The sequence below is a fragment of the Pyricularia pennisetigena genome (genome assembly GCF_004337985.1).
Source record: "Pyricularia pennisetigena strain Br36 chromosome 4 map unlocalized Pyricularia_pennisetigena_Br36_Scf_6, whole genome shotgun sequence".
Taxonomy (NCBI): Eukaryota; Fungi; Ascomycota; class Sordariomycetes; order Magnaporthales; family Pyriculariaceae; genus Pyricularia; species Pyricularia pennisetigena.
The window spans coordinates 2,320,994-2,337,033 of NW_021940918.1; the positions used below are offsets into that span (position 1 = coordinate 2,320,994).

Sequence of the window (16,040 nt, forward strand, 5' to 3'; positions counted from 1 at the left end):
AGGTGCCGTCCCATCCTAATCGGATGCATGCGTCTCCAGTTCATCCTCATGGTCCTCCATATCTCGGTCATTTTTAACCTTCTGCAACTGTTCCGAGATGTAATGCCGCATAGCCTCGTCGGCCTCCCGCTTCTCGCGCAACAGGTCCTCATTCTGCAGTACTTGTGATGCAAGACCACCAACACCATTGCTGACTGATGGGCGCCTGGTTGTGACCTCTGATTGACCGTTCAGGTCCACAACTGAGTCACTGCGGTTGCCAATCGAGCGGCCGCCTATGGATGAGCGACGACGCAGCTGCGGTGATGACGGTGTCTGCGGCCGCCCAGAAAGGCCGCGTCCAACAATGTCATCAAAGTAGTGGCCCATGGCCACTGAAGGTGTACGCGGCGTTTGTGGAAGACGGCATTTGAGACTGTAGGAGGTAGCGTTAGCAGGAGCTGAGAAAGAAATGGGAGCGTGAAAGGAAGTCCCCTCTCTGGACCAACTTACCCGGTTTCGTGGATCATGCGGGCAATCAACCCCGTCCAGCCGCATTGGTGTGTGGCACCCAAGCCTCGCCCAGAGTCGCCGTCAAAGAACTCGTAGAACCACAAGTGATCCTTCCAGTGCTCGTCAAAGTCGTGCATATCACTGCCGCCATTGATGCTCCTGCGCCCATCATCTCTACGAGCGAACAGATGCGTAAGGCGGTGTTGCAGCTCCTCGGCCACATGGCCAAGATGCATCATGTCGCCTGATCCTGTGGGACACTCCACTTTGAACTGCGGGCCAAAGAACATGTAGTAGCGCTGCAGCGATTCGATGAGCAGGTGGTTCACGCACAGCCAGATAGGACCACGCCAGTTGCTGTTGCCACCGAAAAGACCACTGTCAGAATCTCCAGGGACGTACCCGACCGAGAAGGTCTGCCCGTTCACTTCCATGGAGAAGGGATGCTCCTTGTGATATTTGGACAGCGAGCGGATACCATAAGGGCTCAGGAACTCATCTTCATCCAGCATGCGGTTCAAAATCTTGACCAGACGATCTTTGCTGACGATGGAAAGCAAGATTCGGTCACCTTTTCCACGTCTGGCTATGCTGGCCATGTTCCGCTCGGCCACATCGTTGCGGTGCGTGACAAACCACTCCACCCTTTTCTTGAATGCGGGCAGCCTGTTGATGAGCTCAGGCTCAATCGTCATGGTGGCATACAGTGGAATTAGCCCGACCAGAGATCGCACGGGAAGCTGTTGGATCCAGGGACCTCCCCACGAAATGGCATCGTAGTAGAAACCGTCCTCCTCGTTCCACAGCGACTTCTCGTCCTTTTGGCCTGTGCGGAACGTCATGGCGTCGCTGATGAGGATGAAGTGCTCGAAGAACTTGGATGCCATGTCCTCGTAGATGCGCCTGTGCTTGGCCAGCTCCAAGCAGATTGCCAACATTTGGAGACAGTAAAAGGCCATCCATCCTGTGCTGTCGGCCTGCTCGAGCGTGCCGCCGGTGGGAAGCGGCTCGGACCGGTTGAAAAGCCCAATATTGTCAAGCCCAAGAAAGCCTCCTTCGAAGACGTTCTTCCCGTCAACATCCTTGCGATTCACCCACCACGTGAAGTTGAGAAGCAGCTTCTGGAACACGCGCTCCAGGAAATCAAGATCCTGCCTCCCATACATCTTGCGCTCGATCTTGAACGTCCGGAAGGTGGCCCACGCATGGACTGGAGGGTTGACATCACCAAAATTCCATTCATACGCCGGAAGTTGGCCATTGGGATGACAGTACCACTCTCTGGTAAAGAGGTCGAGCTGTTTCTTGGCAAAGTCCGGATCGATCATGGCTAAGGTGATGCAGTGAAAACTCGTGTCCCAGGCGGCAAAGAAGGGATATTCCCACGAGTCCGGCATCGAAAGAATGTCATCGCAGTGCAGGTGCTTCCACTGACTGTTCCGAATGTCCTTTCTCGAAGGAGGGGGCGGCGGTTGTGTGGGATCACCATTGGCCCACTGGTCCCATATAAAGTAGTAATGCTGCTTACACCACATCATGCCAGCAAAGGCTTGCCGCTGGATGTTTCGGAGATCGTCCGAGATGGGCAGAGGGCTGATCCTGTAGTAGAACTCGTCGGCCTCATCCTTCTTCTTGTCGACGATATAGTCAAACTCCTCTTCATCAAAGTATGCCATTTCCTTCTTGGAGAAGCGGAAACGGACAACTGCACAATCGCCGGGTCCAACCCCCCCTGCCTCGTTGAAGCTGTAAGAGGCAGCAGCCTTGGTTCCTTGCTGGCTGGGATTGATAGCAGCCTTTTCACCGTCCACAATATAGCGGTGGAAAGCGTCCTTGACATACGGCTGGGGGTTCTCGCCCCCATACAAAAGTTCGAAGTTGGTGTCGTTCTCAGTGAACATCATCTGCGGGAGAACATCGTCCCCACTGGGCCCGGTGCCTGGAGATGGCGAGAAAACGCTATATCTTTCGCCGAGGGTATAATGGTTTGACTTGATGACGCCCTCGTCATGTGCCTTGACCAAAGGCTTGTTCTCCGGCAGCTCCCGGCCCCAGGCCCACGTGTTCCGAAACCAGACATGCGGGATGATGTGGAGCGGTGCAGGGTCAGGACCACGATTCCACGCAGTGACGCGGAAGAGGAGCTCCTCGGGGTCGTCATCCTCCTTGGCCACCTCAATGAAGATGTCCCAGTAACGGTTGTCATCAAAACATCCGGTATCAACAATCTGGTATTCCTTGTCTGCTTTCCCACGTTTGCCATTCTCCTTGATAAGGTCTTCGTATGGGAAAGCTTTCTGTGGGTACTTGTACAAGTATTTCATGTACGAGTGCTGCAGTAAGTGTTAGCTTTAAAAATTATTGTGCGGTACATAGCTGAGGGCTTGGCGGAATCTCACTGTCTAAAAAGCAATAATAGTATTAGTAGGGTTATCTTAGTAAGTAGGTGATTGCAACTTTGTGGGCGGGGCTTTCGAACTTACAGGTAGGTTATCGAGGTGGAAATGGGCCTCCTTGATGCTCTCGCCATGGTTTCCTTGAGGGTTTGAGAGACCAAAGAGACGCTCTTTGAGGAAAGGACTAATCGGTAAAACCAGAAAATCATTAGGGCACTTGTCGTCATTGGGACATGCGTAATGGGATCTCCAGGCTCAAGACGTACTCTTGCTCATTCCAGAAGGCGAAGGCAATGTTCTGGATGCCATGAGTGTCGCATACTCCGGCAATACCATCCTCTCCCCACCGGTAGGCTCGCGATCTTGCATGGTCGTGGGGAAAATCTATTCGTGTCCACTGACGTCAGCGTCTCGGTCTGAACTTGACCTTGTTGAACAGCTTCTTGGAGCTATTTGTCGAGGCAGGAAAGGAAGCGACTTACGGCTCCAAGCATCGCCATCAGGGCTGTAGTCCTCTCTCACTGTAGGAAGATTGAGCTGTTAGCTAGAATGACCTCCTCAGACAACCATTTCGCCATGTTGGAAAAGTGCGCACCAGTAGCCCATTGTCTCTCGGCCACGTAGGAGCCCCATTTCTTCCAGTACTTCTTTCGTTGGCGATCCTCTTTGAGGCGCTTCTCCTCCTCTGTAAGGAACTCGTGGCCCTCGAACACGACCATTTCGGGCTATGACTTTTGTCGTGGGGTGTGGAAAGAGGATTGTCGATCCGTCTATAGGCCACACAGCGCGGGTCAATTGGGTCTTGGAGGGGTTGAATGCTTCAGGGATTTTGTGTCATGGTAGGGCGGACAGGTCTCTAGTTTTTGTTTGCCAGGCTATCAATGGTAGAAATGAAGACTTGTATGAAAATCAATTATGAAGGATTGCCCCTGGAAAAGTCAAAGTCAATAATCTCTAGTCTAGTAGGCTACTTAACGGAGGTAAGGAAGGTTCATAAGTCGAGGTAGATTTCCTGGCTTTCAACGAGTTCGCGGGAGCTACGTAGGTCGTTACTAAGGGCAGTGGAGCTCTGGGCACTTCCAGGCGGAGCTAGTGCAGCGGAGGAGGAGCTAGGGTCACTGCACGCGGAAGCTAACAAATTCCCTCCATTGAAAACCCCGACGTCGTATTGCCCAAGCTTGCAAGCCGTCATCCACAGCTGCATCTTACCAGGATCTAGGTACATTGTTCAACAAGAAAAAAAGTTTCCGTTTCAGTTGCCATGTCGTCTGATAGCACGGACACACATGAATCCTCTCTGCAGGCAAAAACCATAGGAAAAATTGCAAAACATGGTCCAAGCGACATCACCTGTCACGGTACCTGAGGTAGGTACGTGGTGCGTCAACATTTAGCGGGTTGTCAAACAAGACAGACAGACATTCCCCGCCTGAGCGCCATGTCTGCCGACAATCCCATCACAGCTTGCTTATCTCGATGGATATTACCTCCAGGTGAGTAATTAGGCATAGTAGGTAAGTAGTACATGCACTTACCGTGTCGAGGTGGGCACTTTGATTGACGTCATCCATGCACATGCAGCGTGCCCCTGGGTCCCTGGTGCGGGATAGATAGGGAAAAGCGGCTGTCACGTCTTGTCCGAGACAATATAATAATTAACACTGGTCTGCTGCTAACAACCGAGAAACCACTACGATAAAACCTCCTTAGCTTCCGTCACGGCTGGCCGCCGCTAGTTTGTGCCTGCGCCTGTCCATCAATAAGGGGAAAGTCCTGATCGACTGTGGCGTTGTGCTGCAAAGCTTGACCACCTTGGGCTTCTGTAGATATAGTCCTTCCAAGTTCCCATGGCTTCTTTGGTGCAGTCATTTTGCCAACGGGCTTGACGTTCTTTACGAGGGTGCAGTAAAAGTGTCTTTAGTTAGGTAACAGTTCACCTGAATTAAGCTCGATGCAACAGAACACCCATTAAAGGTGTCGGCCGGGCTATGTTCTACACTCACAGAATCTCGAATGACTGTGTCTGGAATCTCGCGCACACCAGGCACCGGCTGGTTGTTCTGGACCGCGGCGATGAGTTCGGCAAAGTGGGCTGGGTAAGGGGCTGCTCCAGTGCCTCCATCCCCACCAACAGGTGCGTGGGAAACGCGCAATGGTTGGGCCGGAGCCGCCTGCTGCCAAGCGGGGTCTGGGGGAGGTGGCACATACTGTTGCGCGACCGCCACGACCGCGTCTACCGCGTTAGGTGGCGGTAAGTCATCAAGCGCTGAAATTTGTTCGCGTGCCCAATATAGAGCAGGAAGCACCTCGGTTTCTGTGCCGTTTCTGGCCGTCGATGCTGCAGCCCATCGCTTGTAGGCCGAAAAGTCTACCCGTGCATTGCGTGCTTGTTGGTAGTAGAAGATGCGAGCATGGACAGCCAGGTCGGCATGGGACGGGTCTGGGCGGAGCTTGTCGACGCCGCCGAGGAGAGCGATCAAGCCAGTCTAGAGAAAGCAGCAGAGTTTACAGAAATGCTGTCTCAGTCCTGACTCCATCTTTGTCGTTTCGTCATTCGTCTGGCCGGGCCGGGCCATCCTCGACTGCGGGGACTTCACTTTACCAGTGTTGCAAACATACCAGGAACACCGAGTCTGCTTTCCATGGGTAGCTGTCAAAATCGGAGAAAAGTCGCTCGTCCTCGGACTGGTGTGGCTGTTTCCCTGCATTGGGCTGTTGTGAATTGTTTTCCATAATGCGCGCTCTTTAGACCTGTCCCAAATTTGGTGTATGTGACATGGATATGTTAGTCGGAGGCTGTGTCCCGAGAAAGATATGGGTAAACCTCCAGGTTGGTTCGTGGGTCTAGCACGAGGTCTAGCTACTATAAAAGGAAGTGTTACTGAACGTCCGATGGGTAGGATCCAAGCATTAATTGGTACAGCAGGTTCAAGCGTTGAGCGTACCCACCCAAGATGCTTCATCTGAACTTTCCTCTTGTGGGTAGTCCCTCAACGTTGACCTGGTGGTATCCATACCTGCGTACCCGATAGTTGCTGTAATCGCCTATTGAAAAATAACAGATCTCTGTTAGACTAAGTCGCGCTAAGAAACTTGGTGATGAAAGCTAGAAAAAATCAAACCACCATCTCATACTGTCAAAAAAAAAAAAAAAAAAAAAAAAGGCCATCTGCAGCTTTGGTTGGAACACCGACTACCTACCTTAGAGCCTGGACTAGACTAGCCTAGGCCAAAGCATAACAACAAAATGAAATGTGTGGTTAGCGCTTGCTGCACGTAATCGGTAGGCTTTCTGTAAGATCGTACTGTGTCACACTGTGCTACCCCTTTGGCTGCTTCAGCTCCCTTGACTGTCGCGTCGCTGTCACGACTCTACCTACATACCTACCCATACCCTACTGTGTTTGAGTTCACATGCCCTGAACAGTGTTACTTTGACGAGGCTCAGCCGTTTCAAGGTACGGTGATAAGCCCAGATTTCATACACCCCCAGTCTGTTCTCGGTGAGGCTCGGGGCGACCGCATGCTGCAGGTTGTTGCTTGTTCGCCATAACTCCTGACGCAGCACTCGAGCTAAACCCGTTCCTGTGACTGGCCCCTACCTACCTCCACGAAACTGTCGCCAAGTCAATTCATGTAGTTGCCCCTGGTATTCCACATTCCCAGGACCAGACCACCGCTGCTACCATGCGCTCACGGAACGCAAAGGCTCTTTGCACCGCCACCTACCAGCTAGCTGTTCGGAGCATTACGCGCAACTCTGCAAGGACCAAGCCCGGATTTTCATTAGCCGGCAGCTGCAGCCCCTCAACGGCGCGCAAGAGCATCGCCCTTCGCCGATTATATTCATCCCACTCCCGAACCCGCACGACTCGTCCTGAATATGCCCCAGTGAACCAGCAGCTGTTGACATCCTCCATGTCTGTCCGTCGCTTCTCACTCGCCCTTGTCTCCGGCCTCGTCGGCTACGGCGCCTGGTATACATACAGAGACGGCAGCACCGACGCGACGGCCGCCACCCGTGCCTTCACCAACAGTGCCAACAACCCAACCAAAGCCGGAATCGACGGCGCCGCGCCCACGCGCAATGTGCTTGTGATCACCGCCGACGAGCTGTACACGAGCACATTTGTCGGCGAGGGTCCTATTTCCAAGATAACCGACGATGAAAGACGGATGGTTGTGGAGATGCTAAACCCGGAACAGTCAACACAGAAGCTACGCAAGAATGACCAGTCATATATAGTAAATCGCGGCCAGGGTGTCGTCCGATATGACTTGGTGCAGTTGCCTAGCAACGACCCCATTGAAGACGACCACGCCGAGAAGATTGTCGAGGTGCCAGATGGATCGCAGCCGTCCTCCAAGAATGACTGGATGTTCTGGGGAGTCTTTGATGGTCACTCGTAAGTTCTAGCCTACAACCATTGCGCGAGACCGGTGCATTACTGACAGCCGAATCGCCTCTTGCAGTGGTTGGACAACCTCGGCCAAGCTTCGACAGGCGCTCATTGGCTCGGTTGCCCGCGAGCTCAACGACACATACCGTGCCGCTCCTGGTATGACACCGAGCCCCGAGGCCATCGAGACTGCTATGAAGACAGGTTTCGTTCGCCTGGATGATGAAATCGTCAACCAGAGTGTGGAAAAGGTTCTCAAGCAGAACAACAAGACGGTGGCCGCTGAGCTACTGGCTCCCGCCCTCTCAGGCTCGTGCGCCCTTCTTTCATTCTACGATAGTCGCACCGGGCTCCTCCGCGTGGCCTGTACTGGTGACTCTCGCGCAGTTTTGGGCCGTCGCTCTGCCTCCTCGGGCAAATGGACAGCTACGCCACTTTCAACCGACCAAACTGGCGCGAATCCCGAAGAGGCGGCTCGTATGCGAAAGCAACACCCCGGAGAGGAGCACGTTGTGCGTAACGGACGCGTGCTAGGCGGGCTCGAGCCCACGCGTGCTTTTGGTGACGCTAGCTACAAGTGGACACGAGATGTTTCTGAGCGGCTGAGGCGCTCCTTCTTTGGGCGAACCCCATCCGCTCTGCTGAGGACTCCACCCTACGTCACTGCCGAGCCGGTAGTCACAACTACCAAGATCGAGCCCGAGAACGGGGACTTCCTCGTGTTGGCGACGGATGGTCTATGGGAGATGCTGACCAACGAGGAGGTAGTAGGCCTTGTCGGCAAGTGGCTGGAGACCCAGCAAACCGGTGGCTCTGGCTCGTCCTACTGGTCCAAGATGTTTGGCGGCAGTTCAACGAAGAGCGGACTGCCCGTAGAGGCTGTTGGAGCAAAGGACTCGGCAGATGGCCAGAAGACGCCCATCCGCGTGCAGCAGTGGGGTCTCTCTCCCGACGGAAAGGACAGGTTCGTCGTCAAGGACAAGAACGTTGCTACTCACCTCGTCCGCAATGCCCTTGGCGGCAAGAACGAGGAGCAGGTTTCAGCTCTGTTGACTCTGCCATCTCCCTTCTCCAGGAGATATCGGTAAGTTCTACTACTTTTCAAAGCTTTTTTTTTTTTCTTTTCTTTTTTTTTTTTTTTTTCTCTCTTTTTGCTATGTCTCCAATATTCCACCAAGTTACTGACATTTCACTGTTTGCAGCGACGACTTGACCGTACAGGTCATCTTCTTTGGCAACGCGGGAGAGAAGACGGGAGATGTCGTTGTGAACGAAGAGGCCACTTACATGCCCGGTTCCTCTTCACAACCTGCAGCAGCCAAGGCGAAGCTTTAAAGGGGCTTTGATGGTTTCTATTCCTTATGTCCAGAAATCCTAGCGTAGGCGTTATATGAGTAATCGACAATAGTGCTATATTCAGATTCTATTGAATGAGACAACCGGCACGCAAGATAATGCTCTGTCATCATAGGCAAATGTTTTGAGTTTGAATATGGTGTTTAGAATAGGTACCGCACTATCAGTAGTTAGTTGATTGCCCTGTCCATAGTCGCGGTTGAATGAGTAGTGTGCAATAAACACTATGGCCAAAGACAGGATGGACTACTGTTAGATTCCCATGCGTGCTTCAACGGCCCGGCGAAACCATACAGCAATGCGGAACCGGTTTTGTATCCACGAGTTAACGGACAAAAAAAAAAAAAAAAAAAGAAAAAAAAAACGACTGGTGTTCTTTCCTCGATACTCCCAGATATGTACAAAAACCGTAGAAATGACACAAAGGGAAATCCACGCCCAGAGATTAAAAAGGTGGACTAATCCCGTGCTCTAGACCTTCTTACATCCCCCACTAATTCATCTTATATTCTTTTTTGGGTTTGCTCTGCGTTTTTTCTTTGCTGTGTGGCGGTCCTAAGATCCGTAGGCCACCTGACCCATGGGCTTGTCTTCCGTCATGCCAGGAGCCATGAAGTCAGTCTTGGGGTTGCCTGTCTCCTTGGCTGCCGAGCAGCGAGCCATCGTCGGGGAACTATTCCAAAAGTTTCGTTAGTATAACTGGCAGGATAGAATATGTGGTCTCGATTAACACAGTATACGTACCTCCTCGAGATAACGTCGGTGAAGTAGAAGTTCTCAACGGCGTGCTTCAGTGCTGCATTGGTCGGCTTCGACCCCTTGTTTTGGTCGACAAGCTGCACCTTGCTCAGCTGTTGCAGAGCCACCGGCTCAACAACATCATAGGCAGCCAGGGCCGGGCTGATCTCAACCATGCGGTCGCGAACCATGGCCAGATCGTCGTAGGGTAAAGGAACGCCCAAGAACTCGCTCGCGGCACGAATGATCTTCCAGTCTGTGCGGGCGGCACCAGGCAGCGAAGTGGCGGCCCGGGTCATCTGCACACGACCCTCGGTGTTGATGTAGGTGGCGGACTTTTCAGTGTATGCGGCACCTGGGAGGACCACGTCTGCGATCTCGGCACCCCTGTCGCCATGATGGCCCTGGTAGATGACAAAAGCATCCTTGGGAATGTCTGCAGCTTGGAAATCATCCGCACCCAGAAGCCAAACAATCTTCGGCTTGGTCTCGGCAACGGCGGCCGAAGGGGTGACGAACCCAACCTCGAAAGCGCCAGCTCTTGATGCGGACCTTTGCAGAACGTTGTATCCGTTCCACTCAGGAGTCAAGAAGTTGGCAGCATTCTTGTCTACGAAGGCACCGACCATCTCATAGAAGGCCTTGGCATCGGGGTGATCCGTGACACCAGAACCAAGAATGATCATCGGCCTCTTGGCGGACTGGAGCTTCTTACCAAAGGGGCCGGCAAGGGCCTTCTTCAGGGCAGCCGCATCAGTGCCCAGGTGCTCGAATTCGAACGTCGAGTCCCATGTCTCGCCCACAACAGCAATCTCCAAGTCTGAACGAAGCCATTGTTTCCTGATACGAGCGTTCAGAACAGCAGCCTCGTGCCTGGGGTTGCTGCCGACGATCAGGATAGCATCGGCCTCCTCGACACCGGCTATCCTAGAGTTGAAAAGGTAGTTGGAACGAACATCAACACCATGTGCGATGGGCTGGCTACCCGATGGCATGTCCAAAGCCAGGTTTTCGGAACCCAACTTGTTGGCCATGTCCTTCATGGCGACCAGTGACTCGACCTCGGTAAGTTGTCCAGCAATGACCTTGAATTCGTTACCCTTGGGGGCAATGCGGGCAAAGTTCTCAGCAACCTCATTCAGAGCCTGCTCCCATGTGCTCGGCTCAAACTTGCCCTCTTTACGGACCAAAGGAAGCGTCAGGCGCTGCGTCCTCAAGCCGTCGCAAGCAAATCTGGTCTTGTCGTCGATCCACTCCTCGTTGACATCGTCGTTGAGTCTCGGCAGAATACGCATAACCTCAAGACCACGCGAGTCAACGCGAATGTTGGCCCCGAGGGCGTCCATGACGTCGATGGACTCTGTCTTCTTCAACTCCCAAGGCCTGGCCCGGAAGGCGTAGGGCTTCGAAGTCAGAGCTCCGACGGGGCAAAGATCGATGACGTTGCCCGACAGTTCGGAATCCAGGTTCTTCTCGAGGTAGGTGCCGATCTGCAAGTCGTTTCCTCGGCCGGTCGAGCCCATCTCGTTGGCTCCGGCGATGTCATTGGCAAAACGAACGCAGCGCGTACAGTGGATGCACCGGTTCATCGACGTCTTGATAAGAGGGCCGATGTTCTTGTCCTCAACAGCTCTCTTGCCTCCAATCTCGTGGAAGCGACCCCTGTCGGCGCCGTACCTCATTGACTGATCCTGCAAGTCACACTCGCCACCCTGGTCACAAACCGGGCAGTCGAGGGGATGATTTGCCAGGAGGAACTCCATAACACCCTCGCGGGCCTTGTGTGCGATGGGCGAGTTCGTCTTGACCACCATTCCCGGCTGTACCGGCCATGCGCATGATGCCACTGGCTTCGGGACCTTCTCGACCTCAACCAAGCACATACGGCAGTTTCCAGCAATCATCAGCTTCCTGTGGACATTATCCGGTTAGTGGAGTCTTGGGTTATTCTTTGAATTCGTCGATGGATATCTCGTGCGTACTCATGATAGCAATATCTGGAAGGTAAAAAGCAACCATTAGTTTGTGAATCTTCCCAACAAGCTTCGCAACATTAGCAGATAAAGAATAATCACCTTGGGACGGTCGCTCCGGCCTTCTCGCAAGCTTGAATCAACGCAGAGCCAGCTATTGTTTTTTTTTTTTTTTTTAAGTGATCAGGTTAGGTCCAGCAACTTGCGTCTTGTGGGGACTGGGCTGTGAGCTCAGTAGGCTTTTTTTGTCCAAGCACCATACCTTCTATAGAGACCTTCTTTCCATCTGTAAGGATGTTAGCATAATACACTAGGCAGGAATCATCGCAATTGAAGCTGCTACTCACCAATTGTGAGCTCGACCTCGGCCGGACGCTGGGCCGTGGCGGAAAAGGCTCGCGAGGCTTTGGCGGCGTGCCTGCCTGTCCGCCAAGCCGAACGAGCCAGAGTCTGTCGCAGCATCGTATCGTCTCGACGGTGGTTGGGTTGGATGATGTCGAGAGCGAAGAGGAGGCGGTTGTGGTGGGTGGGCGTAAGACGTCGTGGTTCGAGTTCAATCGCTCTTCAGGAATTGTCGACGTCGTCTGGTCCTTGCTTTGCTCAAGTTGCCGAACGATGGACGGGTTCTTCCAACCCGACGATTTCGAAATTGGCTGTGTTCCATTGGCCGGCCGATGAGCTTGTGGAGAAGCTGTCTCAATTAGGCTTAGTGTGCCACTTGATTGCAAGGCCATAGGTCAGCACGGATCCACTTGATTTTTCCTCGCATACAAAAATTGCAGACAGCTATTGAAATTCTGATAAATCTCATTGCTTCCTTTCTCCCTCAATTGTACTGAGCACGAAATTCTCGTAGGTGAACTTGGCGCAAACCCACATCTGTGGGATTGCAGCTTGGTCGAGTCTTCCTCTATCTTGTGCTCTAGATCGATTGCGGCTCCGATTATGGAAGTGTGTGAGGAGCTTGACTTCGGTCGGGTTCCAATGGCCAAGGCCTCTTACCGCCGGTAGCTACATCTCAACTCATCTAGACTAGTGTAGATGCTTTCTATTATGATCATGTTCCATCAAATTTGTCTCAGGCAAAATCCTCCATGGCTTTCTGTTCCTTCTCCAAGATCACCTTCCACTTCTCCCGTGCTTTGCCAATATCCGCATCAAACTCGTCGCTGTAGTAAATACTCTGCTCAGCGAGGTGCTGGAGTCGTCGAAGACTGTCCTCTCTGTCCCGGCGGGACCCGCTTCCTTCAAACAGGTCTCTCATAGCTTCTCTGGGTACATCGTTTGTATCCATGTTGTAGTCCGTGCCTTGTTCAGGCTCAGCACTGAGGGCCTTGATCATTTCGTCTGCTTCCTCCTGGCTGATGCCAGGATCCCGGCCGCTTGTCTGCAAGTTGACCTCGTGGCTCACGATACGTTGCCTCTCCCTGGCCACGATATTCTTGGTAGTAGCCCGCACGGCTTGCTGGTGCTTGTCAAGGCTGTCCAGCATTCGCTTCACCCTTTCGACACGGTCACGTGGCCGGTCATCCATGGGCTGGGTAAGGTCATCCCCGATGAGAGCAAATATAGCGAGGCTGTGGTTCCCGATTTCAGGCGGCTCCAATACTGCTGCGTTTGCGTCTGGCAGAGGCTGTGTTGGCGGGGGAACTGGTTGCTCCGTCTGCGCATTCGAAGACTGTGTTCTTTTTGTGCTCATGCTTTTGTAATAACGGGGAACAGACGGGTTTCTCGGGCCAGTTGGTACACCAACGCCATTTCTTCCTCGGTCACCCGCCGTAGGTTCGGCGGACTTGTTAGGACCTGTGGGGATGCATGGATGGCCAACCCTAAATCCCGCGCTGGTCTGATGATTTCCGCTGCCAACCTAGTCATTCAGGTCAGGATAGGTTAGGTTTGACGCAGTTCAGTAAAACGCCCGATTCGTAGTAATACCTACTGTACTACTGCGACGCATCTTGTTTGTCCTGTTATCTTTATAGGTTGGCGCGCCTATATCAGCTCAAGCATGATGTGAATCTGGGTGGGTTTTGTCGGGTAATTTGCTGGGTTGTGATGTGCTGAACCTCTTTGATGTTTCACACGCTTCTGGTAGATTGTGGGTTACCTATCGCAAACTCCTTCCTTTATTCATCAGTTCAACGTATCGCAGCCAGCCAACTCCGACAGAGGTAGCCATCACCTGAGGATAATGTTTACATTTTGCACATGCCCTCCCTTATTTAACGTAGATACATGCACCCCAAACACCATATTTACTTAACATGCTGATGGAATAACTTGTTTTCATTAAGTCTCCCTGCGGCGAATGCCCAAAGCTTCCGAGAAACTTTCAGGGGTAGATTATACCTACACATCGTGATTTATCATCAGTATCATCGTCCCAGCCTATTATCCATTCAAGCACTATGAATAGATTACTGCACTACCTCCTTCTCAGCTTTGGACAATATTCCTGAGTTTGCCAGGCGGCTCGTGCAATCTTGCGCTCGATATTAACGCCAACCCATATGTAGCAAGCAAATCAGATAGCATGCCCGAAAAACTGGGTCTTTTGAGAACGATGGAGAAGGCCGGCGCCTCTGCGACACCTCAACGAGATATGGTGGGCTGACCGACTGACTGTCCATCCTGATAAACCCACTTTCGCCATTAACTTGGGTAGGCCGTATGATCCGAGAAACATCCGCGAACTGCTCCGCATGCGGCGATCCCATGATTGAATGGTTTTCCAACCTGCCTCTGAACGAGGTATAGGGTGGTCTGATGACTTCTGAAGCCCAGGAGACCTCAAACATGGAAGAATAAGTCTTATCGTGAGGGCAAGACCTTTCTGACATATTCCCGAAATATTCGCAGCGCAGATCTGACATGATCTTCAAGTCGCCGATCCTTTCTCCTGCGCATCCACAAAAGCACAATGGCGAGGATAGCCATATCCGCAGCGATATGTTTCGTGACGAGCCACAGAAACCACCCTATCCATGCGCCAATACTCCTTTCCCTTCTTGACCTGAACTCCCTCCCGGTGGTGATCTGTTCCCTAAGAGCTGCGATCTCTGTCGAGAGGCGGACTATGGCTCGTTCCATTTTCTTGGACCATTTGTCGCCCTTCTTGACATACCTCTCGTCCTCATCATCGTTTTCGTCCAGGGCCGCGGCCGCCATTCGTCTTTGGTAGTCGTGTTCCGCCTCATCGTCTTCACTCATGGGGTATAGTACTTTAAGGGGTCCATCCGTGCCGCTCGCGGCCTTTTGGAATCGCCGAGGGCTGTTGTCGGTTGACAAAGGCTCCGATGAGCTCGTCGAGTTGCCCTTTATTTGGTTCCAAACAAATTCCAACTCAGAAACGAGTTCTAGCGCATTTCTGTATACGAGCGCATCATTAGTCACCTGTAGCGACGTTGTCCCATGGGCCTGAAGCTGTGACAACTCACTCCGTAGTGGCATATCTGTGCATGGTATCAATCAGAGCCTCGATGTATCGTCTTTTGGCCTCGGTCTTGCTCAGCCCCTTCTGCATATTCCAGGCATCGTATTTGTCCTGCTCTCGTTGGAGATCCTCATCGGGAATCCCCGACGTGGCAGAGGGACGTTCCATCACCCCATCGACATCGCCTTCCATTGCTTGTTTGTAAAGGCCATAGAGGCGCATTCGATCCGCCGGCGGTGGCCGGGCAGCTCCCGTCTTGGGAAGTTTTTTAATGGTGTTGAGGGCATGAACAAACACTCGATCTTTATGTACAAAAAGTACATTCCTCGAGGTAGGTGGTTAGCGATACGTCTCAGTATCTAACATTCCAAAAGTGCCCATATGGCGTGAGAGCGTACCAACAGAATCCGCCATGGCGGCAGCGGTTTATTGGCACGACCAGAGAGGACTAATGCGGCTGGCGATCGGGAATATAACTTTCGTGATGGTGGAATTCTGGCGCCGCCGAACAACTGAGAAAAGTTATTTACTGTTGGATGAAGTGGGATCTTAAGCGGATGGCGACGAACACTTCTGATCGGAGATGTTGCAGTAAAACCAATGCCTGTGCGCCGCAAAATCTCCGATGGGTCGGGTCTCTATCGTGTTGAATAGTCACGTACAACTGCGCCTGTGCGCGAGTTGTCCATGATTTTCCTTTATAGTATTACTCCCGCCCAGAAAATGGGGAAGTGCTGGATGGAGTTGGGGAAGGACATGTCAGTCGCGTTCCATGGGTGCCCGCCCGCGCAGATGAGATGCAATGCCTCGTGCCTCGGCCCATTCGCCCTGCACTTGACAATTCTAAATTGTGATTCGCCAACTCCGCACCCCAGCCAACCCCCACACAGGTCGCTTTTAGGTTGGGGTGTGCATGTGTACTTGTAAGACTCCGATCCAATATCAGGTTCACGCAGCCGCGTCTTCTGCAGCTTTGTTAAAAGACTAACGAAAAAAAAAAAAAAAAGAAGAAGAAAAGGCCTTTAGAATTTTCCAGGGCACGCCACACAAACTCAAGCTGAAGAAAGGATATTATTTAGTTTTTTTTTTTTTTTTTTGTGCACGACCTAAAGTGCCTACCGCAAACACAACATGAACTTTGCCTCCAGCGCCCATTTTGGGTGCCCATTCCTCGTAAAACAATCAGCGTGATGATAGCGCCGGTGACTTCTTGCTCCACATAGCGATATGCCTTACAGTCTCCCTCAATAGC

At 52.4% G+C, this 16,040-nt stretch overlaps 5 protein-coding genes across 5 annotated transcripts; 1 reads left to right on the forward strand and 4 right to left on the reverse strand.

The window, feature by feature from the left end:
* Positions 1–15: 15 nt before the first annotated feature.
* On the reverse strand, positions 16–3,607 carry PpBr36_06278 (uncharacterized protein; the record flags this gene model as incomplete). Its single annotated transcript, XM_029893424.1, has 6 exons — positions 16–415; positions 493–2,825; positions 2,976–3,072; positions 3,155–3,272; positions 3,371–3,409; positions 3,484–3,607. 6 exons carry the CDS (start codon positions 3,605–3,607, stop codon positions 16–18), a joined length of 3,111 nt encoding a protein of 1,036 aa, XP_029746529.1.
* A 997-nt stretch (positions 3,608–4,604) lies between these two features.
* Positions 4,605–5,621, reverse strand: PpBr36_06279 (uncharacterized protein; the record flags this gene model as incomplete). The annotated part of the gene is made up of 3 exons (XM_029893425.1): positions 4,605–4,778; positions 4,892–5,374; positions 5,508–5,621. The coding sequence occupies 3 exons, from the start codon at positions 5,619–5,621 to the stop codon at positions 4,605–4,607; spliced, it is 771 nt and encodes a 256-aa protein (XP_029746018.1).
* Positions 5,622–6,575: 954 nt separating this feature from the next.
* Positions 6,576–8,623, forward strand: PpBr36_06280 (uncharacterized protein; the record flags this gene model as incomplete). Its single annotated transcript, XM_029893426.1, has 3 exons — positions 6,576–7,294; positions 7,362–8,372; positions 8,491–8,623. The coding sequence occupies 3 exons, from the start codon at positions 6,576–6,578 to the stop codon at positions 8,621–8,623; spliced, it is 1,863 nt and encodes a 620-aa protein (XP_029745928.1).
* A 576-nt stretch (positions 8,624–9,199) lies between these two features.
* PpBr36_06281 (uncharacterized protein) lies at positions 9,200–13,312 on the reverse strand (the record flags this gene model as incomplete). Its single annotated transcript, XM_029893427.1, has 8 exons — positions 9,200–9,317; positions 9,389–11,293; positions 11,365–11,379; positions 11,458–11,509; positions 11,618–12,046; positions 12,233–12,323; positions 12,479–13,018; positions 13,295–13,312. 8 exons carry the CDS (start codon positions 13,310–13,312, stop codon positions 9,200–9,202), a joined length of 3,168 nt encoding a protein of 1,055 aa, XP_029746058.1.
* An 854-nt stretch (positions 13,313–14,166) lies between these two features.
* On the reverse strand, positions 14,167–15,202 carry PpBr36_06282 (uncharacterized protein; the record flags this gene model as incomplete). The annotated part of the gene is made up of 3 exons (XM_029893428.1): positions 14,167–14,722; positions 14,793–15,090; positions 15,187–15,202. The coding sequence occupies 3 exons, from the start codon at positions 15,200–15,202 to the stop codon at positions 14,167–14,169; spliced, it is 870 nt and encodes a 289-aa protein (XP_029745926.1).
* Between the last annotated feature and the right edge of the window lie 838 nt (positions 15,203–16,040).